We start from the raw sequence: 11,009 nt of genomic DNA, 5'->3' as shown, positions 1-11,009 counted from the left end.
GTGTGCTTAGGGTCGTTGTCCTGTTGGTGCAGGTTTTCATCAAGGATCTCTGTACTTAGCTCCGTTCATCTTTCCTAGTCCCAGGCTGCTGAAAACATCCCCAAAGCATGATGCTGCCACCACCATGCTTCACTGTAGGGATGGTGCCAGGTTTCCTCCAGACACTTGGCATTCAGGCCAAAGAGTTCAATCTTGGTTTCATCAGACCAGAGAATCTTGTTTCACCTTTACTTAACCAGGTACGCAAGTTGAGAACAAGTTCATTTACAACTGCGACCTGGCCAAGATAAAGCAGTTCAACATGGAATAAACAGTCCAATAATACAGTAGAAGTATATGCAAATGAGAAGGCAATAAATAGATATACCAATTAAACATTGGAGTGATCGCTGTACAGGTGCAGTGATCTGTGAGTTGGTGCTTAAAGCTAGTGAGGGAGATACAAGTCTCCAGCTTCAGTGATTTTTGCAGAGAACTGGAAGGAAAGGCAACCAAAGGAGGAATTGGCAACGAGTATGAAGCAAGGGCCAGCCAACGAGAGCGTACAGGTGGGGCTTTGGTGACGGCCTCCAACACTACTCAACAAATTGGATGCAGTCTTTTTTGTAAATGACATCGTCGAGGATCGGTAGGATGTTCAGTTTTACTAGGGTATATTAGGCAGCATGAGTGAAGGATGCTTTGTTGCGAATTAGGAAGCCGATTCTAGATTTAATTTTGGATTGGATATGCTTAATGTGAGTCGAAAGAGAGTTTACAGTCTAACCAGACACCTAGGTATTTGTAGTTGTCCACATATTCTAAGTCCGAGTAGTGATTCTGGGCGGGCGGGCAGGTGCGGACAGCGATCGGTTGAAGAGCATGCATTTAGTTTTGCTTGCATTTAAGAGCAGTGGGGAGGTCACGGAAGGAGGGTTGTATGGCATCTGGAGGTTAGTTAAGTGTCCAAAGAAGGGCCAGAAGTATACAGAATGTTGTCGTCTGTGTAGAGGTGGATCAGAGAATCACCAGCAGCGAGAGCGACATTGTATACAGAGAAGTGAGTCGGCCAAAGAATTGAACCCTGTAGCACCCCCATAGACTGCCAGAGGTCCGGACAACCGGCCCTCCGATTTGACACACGGAACTCTGATAAGTATTTGGTGAACCAGGCGAGGCAGTCATTTGAGAAACCAAGGCTGTTTATACCTTTTGGCAAACTCCATGAAGGCTGTTGTGCGTTTTACTGAGGAGTGGCTTCCGTCTGGCCACTCTACCATAAAGCCTTGATTGGTGGAGTGCTAAAGAGATGGTTGTCCTTATGGAAGGTTTTCCCATCTCCACAGAGGAGCTCTCTGTGACCATCGGGTTCTTGGTCACCTCCCTGACCAAGGCCCTTCTCCCCAGATTGCTCGGGCGTCCAGCTCTAGGAAGAGTCTTGGTGGTTCCAAACGTCATCCATTTAAGAATGATGGAGGCCACTGTGTTCTTGGGGACCTTCACTGCTGCAGAAATGTTTTGGTACCGGTCCCCAGAAGTCACGACACAATCCTGTCTTGGAGCTCTATGGAAAAATCCTTTGACCTCATGGCTTGATTTTTGTTCTGACGCACTGTCACCTGTGGGACCTTATAGACAGGGGGTGTGCCTTTCCAAATCATGTCCAATCAATTGAATTTAGCACAGGTGGACTCCAAGTTGTAGAAACATCTTAACGATGATCAATGGAAACAGGATTCACCTGAGCTCAATTTCGTCTCATAGAAAAGGGTCTGAAATTTCTAAAAACCTGTGTTTGCTTTGTCATTATGGGGTATGGTGTTTTGATTGACGAAGAAAATGTTTTAATCAATTTTAGAATAAGGCTGTAAAGTAACAATGTGGAAAAGGGAAGGGGTCTGAAAACGTTCCAAATACACTATATGATTAACAGAGTAGCAGCAGCCTGTGTGTGTGTACGTATTCAGTGCAAAAATACATTTGAAGGGTCAATGCAGATTTTAATAAACAATGGCAACACTGCCATGTTGATCTGAGCCTTGTCGGAAAACCGGTGTCCCGACTTTCACTGTTTTCGGGAAACGTGTGTGCACATTAGTTCAATTTTGGGTAGAACTTTATGTCAGGCATTGTGTCCTTGTCGGCGGGCCGTGAGTTATGATGACCAATTGGATACCACGAAATTTGGGAGAAATTCGGGTCAATTAAATAAATGTCATACAGTACCACACTCCCTGTTCCCATGACATGTATTATAAAACAATCAATACTGTATCAATTAAATATATTTATCTCACGCGGGTGATACGTTTATTGTGCAGCCATGAATGTATAATATATCTAGTCTGTGTACACATCACATGTAAATGGAAATACGTTGTTCAGAGTGGTATCAATACACAGACGGATCCATTTAGTGATGTCATAACTGAATTGGCTGTATTCAGTCATAGTCAGGTTGGTACATTATCAGCATGTGGTGAATTTATGTAGATCAGTTTATTCTCTTTTTTGATGGAATTTATTGTATTTGGAGTCTTGGTGTTGTTTCTGCTGAATAATGTATTTGCTTTGCAATTGTTTTCAAGTGAAACAAATTGGGACTTGTTTCTGGTCAGTGTTGCTTTCTGTTCTACACCATCGCTTCAGATTAGATCCACTAGATTACTTCCGGATCGAAATTATCATCATGTCACTCCGTTTTGGACAGTTCCACCCTTCACAGGCGGAGCTAATATTTGATTGACCAACCAGTCGCCCTTCTTCGTGGAGATCAGGTTCGGCTGTTGCCTTTGTATGTATAATATATGGCTGTAGCGATCACATCACGTCACATGACTAATGAGTCACCCTGATGTTAAATGCACGCGAACATCTTCAATAGCCAGTTCGTTGTCTCAAACTACGGTTGTTGCTGAGCTGACAGCTATACTTATCTGGCAACAAAACCGTCCGCCCCGAACAGCTCTGCAGTCGATTCCGTCTGTTTTTATTTTGTTAGCTAAAACGAGCTACTGTGGTTAAAGTTTTGTTATTTATCTTGTTAGCAAATTACTTGTTTTTGGGAAAACGTCAAATTTGCAAGATCAACCGATCATCACACTAAGCATCTGTTGATCAGAAGAACCCAAATAAACCCAGGATGACGACCAACGCTCAGGAGGCGAAGAGTTGCCCAATCCCTACCCGGGTGCTCACCCTGAAAGACTGGTCTCAGCTCCCCGACTGCTACAGTCAGACTCCCGGGGGTACTCTCTTCTCCACAACGCCCGGAGGTAAGAGCACCTGGCCCGGATGTTTACGACCAACCATGCAGCACGCACAACACGTTTTGTACCAGTGGTAGTTTAGCTAACGTTAGCTAGCTACTTTTTTAGATAGAAAACGAACGTTTATAATGTGGGAAAAGGGGAACTAAACTAGCTAGGTACTTGACGATGGTTGTCAAAGGAAATAACACGTTCGCGTTAATTATAGCTGTATTGAAACGTACATTTACTCCAGTTTATTTGGTCGGATATAATACATGCGCAAATGAGTGACACGTGCTTGTTAGCTAGCTGGCTAAAACGAGGTGAGTTATGTCTTTGACTTGCAGCATACTGTGTTTGTTGGAAATTGCATATGGTATGTGATATTTTAAATGCAACTTCATTCAATGCCTCTTTAAAAAATGTGTTCATATTATTGCGTCCAGTCATTTTAATATGGGACCTCACTCTTCCCGTAATATTACGGCAATATTCTTATTGAAAGACGAAAATGATTTAAATGATGTGGAAGAACAGGGATCACGTGTTCAACTGCATGGCTGCTGTTTACGTGCAGTCTGTGCAGAGCAGTATGAAGGTGGGATTCGGTACTGTCTGTTTACTACACTGCTCAGACCTGTGTAAACTCGCCGAGAACTGGCTGCTGAAATTCACATTCAAAACAGCTCATGTAGAGTGCTATGTTGGGAACCAATTGCCAATTAACTTTGCTGGGGCAGTTGAGATCATATGCCACATATGTAAGATAAGTAGCCATAGTGATGGGAGTTATGGTTGTCAAATTTGGCACAACATTCTTGAGCGGAAAAGCCGATTGGTGGACAACAAGCTCCTCTTAACCTATGACCTATTGGTGGGCGGGCCAGATTCAGGTTGATGATTGGGGAGGAGAGGGGGAGACACCCTCTGGGTGCCACCACAGCTTCCCTGGTGCATTTCAGGAATACTGTAGGAACATTCTGTTCTAGCCAAGTGGAGAGTGAGAGGGAGTGATGGAAAAATACAGAAAAGAGCTGTTAAATTCTACAACCACCCAAAAGGAAGCAATTCCCAAACCTTCCATAACAAAGCCAACACCTACAGATGGATGAACCTTGAGAAAAGTCCCCAAAGCAAGCTGGTCCTGGGGCTCTGTTCAAACACACCCCACAGAGCCCCAGGACCGCAACACAATTAGACCCAACCAAATCATGAGAAGACAAAATGATTATTACTTGACAAACATTGCTTAGTTTTTTTTGTTTATTCTTTCCAAACTGGAATGCTCTTTGTCCCTAAACAGAGTACAGCATTGCAGAATTCCTGACCACTGACTGACCCAAAATTTAAGGAGAGCTTTGACTATGTACAGACTTGGTGAGCGTAGCTTTGCTATGGAAAGAGGCTGGTGTAGGCAGACCTTTGGAACTTTTGTTTACTGAGTGTAGTTTACTGTACGTTTTTTTTTGTTTATTTAACTTTGATCTATTTCACTTGCTTTGGCAATGTAAACATGTTTCCCATGACAATAAAGCCCTTGAATTTGAGAGAGAGTAAAGTGTGAGAGGGGGAGGGATTGGGAAGCATAAATGGAGTGCAACGAGAAGCCTTTCTAAGAATTGTTGAAGTGAGGACATGTGGGAGGGAGTGGTGGAATGTGTGATTTGGCTGAGAGCAGAAAGCAGTGTGGTTTCAGGTCCTCTATGGATCCTTCATGTTACTTTTGCGTCATGGAAGGCTTGGCCAGACCAGAACAAACTAGTTAAGAGCTTTAAGGAGTAGTTATAACATGGTTATAACAGCTGTGTTACTGTCATTACACTGCTTATGGTGATTCTTCATTGATGCCTTACAACAGGTGCTCCCGAGCGTCACAGCGGTCTAAGGCACTGAATCTCAGTGCCAGAGGTGTTACTACAGACCCTGGTTTGATTCCAGGCTGTATCACAGCCGGCCAGGATTGCGAGTCCCATAGGGCGGCGCACAATTGGCTCAGCGTCGTCCGGTTTTGGCCGGGGCAGGCCGTCATTGTAAATAAGAATATGTTCTTAACTGACTTGCCGAGTTAAATAAAGAAAAACATTTGGCCTAGAGCAGTTTTACATGATGCTTCTTTAACCAGAAGTTAATTTTCTACAATTAACTGCTGATGTGAGCACAACAAGCATACACATGGTTTGGAGAGACTGCTCCGGTCCCCCGGCCAATCTCTCCCTGCTGTAATGTGATGAGGGGAGGGTGGGTGGGTGTTATCCCATTGCCACTGACAGAGCGTAGCATTACATGGGATGGGCTAGGTTTCATGTGAACCGAGAGATTGGCCACAGAGCTGGGCCTTTTCTGCATAACTCGGGGCCAGGGTACTATAGTTTAGCTGCTGGCTGTCCTGTTCTCTCTGCATAGCTTCTGCCTAAATTCCTGCCCCAATGTTTACACACACACACACACACACACACACTCCCTCCGCTTTCCTTTTGTTCAGGACAGGGTGCTCAACTGGCAGAGGTTGTATAGTGTGTGTGGAAATGTAACTGTTCTGCACTGTATCAGTTGTAACTACAGCGTGCTGTACTAATGCTCAGTGGTGGAAAAAGTACCCAATTGTCATTCTAAAGTAAAGATGCCTTAATAGAAAATAACTTGAGACAAAGTGAAAGTCAACCAGTAAAATACATGAGTAAAAGTATTTGGTTTTAAATGTACTTAAGTGTAAATCATTTCATGTTCCTTATATTATATACCCTGCTAGGTAAAGTCCCCCTTATCTCAGTTCGCTGGTCACCATAGCATCTCCCACCTGTAGCACACGCTCCAGCAGGTATATCTCTCTAGTCACCCCCCAAAACCAATTCTTTCTTTGGCCGCCTCTCCTTCCAGTTCTCTGCTGCCAATGACTGGAACGAACTACAAAAATCTCTGAAACTGGAAACACTTATCTCCCTCACTAGCTTTAAGCACCAACTGTCAGAGCGGCTCACAGATTACTGCACCTGTACATAGCCCACCTATAATTTAGCCCAAACAACTACCTCTTTCCCTACTGTATTTAATTGATTTATTTATTTTGATCCTTTGCACCCCATTATTTTTATTTCTACTTTGCACATTCTTCCATTGCAAAACTACCATTCCAGTGTTTTACTTGCTATATTGTATTTACTTTGCCACCATGGCCTTTTTTTGCCTTTACCTCCCTTCTCACCTCATTTGCTCACATTTTATATAGACTTGTTTATACTGTATTATTGACTGTATGTTTATTTTACTCCATGTGTAACTCTGTGTCGTTGTATGTGTCAAACTGCTTTGCTTTATCTTGGCCAGGTCGCAGTTGTAAATGAGAACTTGTTCTCAACTAGCCTACCTGGTTAAATAAAGGTGAAATAAATAAATAATAAGTAAACCAGACAGCACAATTTGGCCCCTGGCCATCTGAAGTCAATGTTGTCTTGCATTTTTTTACATTTGTTACCTTAAATCACCCGTTCCCTTTTTGACAACCAGCCTTTGTTCTGGCATCTCTGTTTGTTCTGGCATCTCTGTTTGTTCTGGCATCTCTGTTTGTTCTGGCATCTCTGTTTCCAGGCTAATGGAAGTGCTAAAAGGGGGGGGGGAGATCATAAAACTACTTCCCCTACTGTACCTGCCTCTAAAAAGCTGGGATTTGAATCCTGGCTCTGGTGAAGGCAGCTCCTCCCAGTCTGCTCCAAACTCAGATGCAACTAACCCTATTACCCTTTCTTCTTCCTCCTCTTCCTCCCCCCACACCACCAAGTCCTCCATCCCCTCACGCCACCCTGGCTCGGCCCTCTCTGCCTTCTCCCACATCCCCTCCCTCTCTAATGGTTCCTCAAACTCCCCACACGCTCTCACACAGGTAAAGCACCCTCAGATGGCCAGGGGCAGGCACACTTCAACACTCAGGCATAATTTACAAACAAAACATTTGATTTGTTGTGAGTCTGCCAGATCAGAGGCAGTAGGGATGGCCAGGGACGTTCTCTTGATAAGTGTGTGAATTTGCTCATTTTTCCTGTCCTACTAAGCATTCAAAATGTAATGAGTACTTTTGGGTGTCAGGGAAAATGTATGGAGTAAAAAGTATATTTTTAGGAATGTAGTAAAGTACAGAACACCAAAAAAAAACGTTAAAGTACTAGTTGAGTACTTTACACCACTGCTAATACTAAATACTGCACGGCAGCACTCCCCAGCCTCCATGTGACCCCGTCCTCTCCATGTGACCCCGTCCTCTCCATGTGACCCCGGCCTCTCCATGTGACCCTGTCCTGGACAGACTTCACTAGTAAACACCACAACATTGGATGATTCATATCTAACGACTGTTTATCAATGTTCTGTCAGTCGATACACGGTGGTTCAGGTGAAACTTCAGTTCATCAGGATGATATTCAGTATGATATAATATCTATAACGACTGTTTATCAATGTTCTGTTGCAATTCAGGGATGACATCAGTCTGTCAGCAACCTGTCAGAGCCTAGTTGTTTACCAAACAGTATACTGTAGACGTGCAGACATCCTTTGTATGGAGTGGCAAGTCAAGTTTCCCTTTCCATACTGTATTCCAAATGGTCTAGGCCTGTTGTGGAAGAGATGACATAACCTCCACTCAACCAGGCAACCTCATGAATTGGGTATCACCACAGGAGGCCTCGTCAAGCCACCTAAGCAAACATAAGGTAGGGAAAACTCTGCCGGTGACTACAGTACAGCTCTGTAGCATGCCACACAGAGCGCCCGGTGCAGGCCACGCGGAGCGCCCGGTGCCGGCCACACGGAGAGCTCTGTGTGTTTGGTGACCACATATGTTTCTGGTCTGCCTCCTGTCACCACTTCCTGGTTCTAGGAGAACTTGTTTATGTTCTCCACTTTCCTAGAACTGGCTTACTACTGCCAACCCACAACTTCTCTCCTGTTTCCTCCTGTTTTCCTCTTTTCCCTTACTCACAATGGCCAACAGACCCCTCTTTTCCCCTCCCTCCATCTCCTCTTCTTGGGCTGAAAACTGTGTGTGTGGTATGCATCCAACAGCCCTGACCCTAAGGCCAGGGAGGGGTGCAGTCCCAGTTTCTTCCAGATACACTATTGTATTTGTGCAGCTTTGACATCAAATGATTCATGGCTGGTTTTCAAGGGGCATATTGGATAAATCGGGAACTAAATCATCCATTTTTGTACACTGAATAATGTGCTTGAGTTTATAACTAATCTCCAACAGATGTTATGGTACATGAGTCAATTTTAGAGATGTCCCTGACTAAAATAAAAATACTGGTCGACCGAATGTTGTCTGTTCTTCAGACCAATTGATTGGTGAACACAAAAATATATATTTCATATTGATACTTCCTGTGTTTTAGTCATATCAGCTATAGCACAGCAAGTCTGAGGCTCAGTGCATGTCTTAAAAAACAAATTGACAGCGACTGACTGTGACGAGCACCCGTTGTCTGTGTCTTACTCTGCTACAGAGACCACAACATCAACAGAACAGTGTTTATCGCGCTGTCCGTGTTGCTTTGTTTAGGAAAACCATTACCCCAACCCGTGCTCTCTTTGTGACTCATTTATACATCACATGCACCTGACCAATATGGCTGTAATGGCACTGGAGGGGATGACTGACATTTTACAGACTGCTAACCAACTGTGCTATTTATTTTTTATCCCACATTGTTTTTACAGTTGAAGTCATAAACCTTAGCCAAATGCATTTAAACTCAGTTTTACATATTCCTGACATTTAATCCTAGTAAAAATTCCCTGTCTCAGGTCAGTTCGGATCACCACTTTATTTTAAGAAGTGAAATGTCAGAATATTAGTTTTTTTTTTCTTCAGCTTTTATTTATTTCATCACATTCCCAGTGTGTCAGAAGTTTACATACACTCAATTAGTATTTGGTAGCATTGACTTTAAATTGTTTCAAACATTTTGGGTAGCTTTCCACAATAAGTTGGGTGAATTTTGACCCATTCCTCCTGACAGAGCTGGTGTTACTGAGTCAGGTTTGTAGGCCTCCTTGCTCAGACGCTTTATCAGTTCTGCCCACAAACTTTCTATAGGATTGAGGTCAGGGCTTTGTGATACCTTGACTTTGTTGTCCTTAAGCCATTTTGCCACAACTTTGGAAGTGTGCTTGGGGTCATTGTCCATTTGGAAGACCCATTTGCGACCAAGCTTTAACTTCCTGACTGATGTCTTGAGATATTGCTTCAATATAGCCACATAATTTTCCTGCCTCATGATGCCATCTATTTTGTGAAGTCCACCAGTCCCTCCTGCAGCAAAGCACCCCCACAACTTGATGCTGCCATCCTCAGACCGGAGGACATTTCTCCAAAAACAATGATCTTTGTCCCCATGTGCAGTTGCAGACTGTAGTCTGGCATTTTATGGCGGTTTTGGAGCAGTGGCTTCTTCCCTGCCTAGAGGCCTTTCATGATGTCGATTATAGGACTTGTTTTACTGTGGATATAGATACTTTTGTACCTGTTTCCTCCAGCATCTTCACAAGGTCCTTTGCTGTTGTTCTGGGATTGATTTGCACTTTTCGCACCGAAGTATGCTCATCTCTAGGAGACGGAACGCGTGTCCTTCCTGAGCAGTATGACGGCTGTGTGGTCCCATGGTGTTTATACTTGCGTACTATTGCTTGTACAGAACATGGTACCTTCAGTCATTTGGAAATTGCTCCCAAAGATGAATCAGACCTGTGGAGGTCTACAATTTTTGGTTTCTGAGATCTTGGCTGATTTTTCCCATGATGTCAAGCAAAGAGGCACAGAGTTTGAAGGTAGGCCTTGAAACACATCCACAGGTACACCTCCAATAGGCTAATTGACATTAATTGAGTCAATCAGAAGCTACTAAAGCCATGATTATAATTTTCTGGAATTTTCCAAGCTGTATAAAGGCACAGTCAACTTAGTGTATGTAAACTTCTGACCCACTGGAATTGTGATACAGTGAAATAGGGTTACGGTCTGTAAATAATTGTTGGGAAAATTACTTGTCATGCGCAAAGTAGATGTCCTAACCGACTTGCCTTAACTATAGTTTGTCAACAAGAAATTTGTGAAGTGGTTGACAAACTAATTTTAATGACTCCAACTTCAGTGTATGTAAACTTCCGACTTCAACTGTTACTAATTTTGTACATAATGTTGCTGCTACCGTCTCTTATGACCGAAAAGAGCTTCTGGACATTAGAACAGCGATTACTCCCCTCGAACTGGACAAAGAGTTTTTTCTTTAATGTGTCTGACTCGAAGGATATATTGCTTTTGTCGAGCCAAGGATCAAATCGGCGTCATCTGTTTGAATAAAAGGGGGAGGAGGGCAGGTGCCTTGTAAGAATTTGTTGACGAGTAGGTAAACCACCACTAAACTTTGCATGTTGGCCAATAATACAATAATTGGAAATCAAACTGGACGATCTACGATTAAGACTATCCTACCAACGGGACATTCAAAACTGTAACATCTTGTGTTTCACTGATACGTGGCTGAACGATGCCATGGATAATATAGAGCTGGCTGGCTTCCTCGCGCATCAGCAGGACAGAGCAGCTACGTCTGGTAAGGCGAGGGGCGAGGGTGTGTCAATAACTGCTGTTGTGCAATGTCTAATATTAAAGAAGTCTCAAGGTATTGCTCGCCTGAAGTAGAATGCCTCATGATAAGCTGTAGATCACACTATCTAACGAGTTCTCATCTATATTATTCGTAGCCGTCTATTTACTACCACAAACTG

At 43.4% G+C, this 11,009-nt stretch overlaps 1 protein-coding gene across 1 annotated transcript in view; it reads left to right on the top strand.

Annotated features, from left to right (window-relative positions):
• Nucleotides 1–2,713: 2,713 nt before the first annotated feature.
• LOC139366486 (eukaryotic translation initiation factor 4E-binding protein 3-like) overlaps nt 2,714–11,009 on the top strand; it is a 12,150-nt gene continuing 3,854 nt past the window's right edge. The window contains exon 1 of the mRNA XM_071104001.1: nt 2,714–3,254. Within this exon, the coding sequence (XP_070960102.1) occupies nt 3,122–3,254 (133 nt within the window). The 5' untranslated portion in view covers nt 2,714–3,121. The remainder of the gene's footprint in view (nt 3,255–11,009) is intronic.

The sequence above is a fragment of the Oncorhynchus clarkii genome, chromosome 14 (assembly GCF_045791955.1).
Source record: "Oncorhynchus clarkii lewisi isolate Uvic-CL-2024 chromosome 14, UVic_Ocla_1.0, whole genome shotgun sequence".
Classification (NCBI taxonomy): domain Eukaryota; kingdom Metazoa; phylum Chordata; class Actinopteri; order Salmoniformes; family Salmonidae; genus Oncorhynchus; species Oncorhynchus clarkii.
Note: the sequence above shows the minus strand (reverse complement) of the source record. Positions and strands in the feature narration are given on the sequence as shown.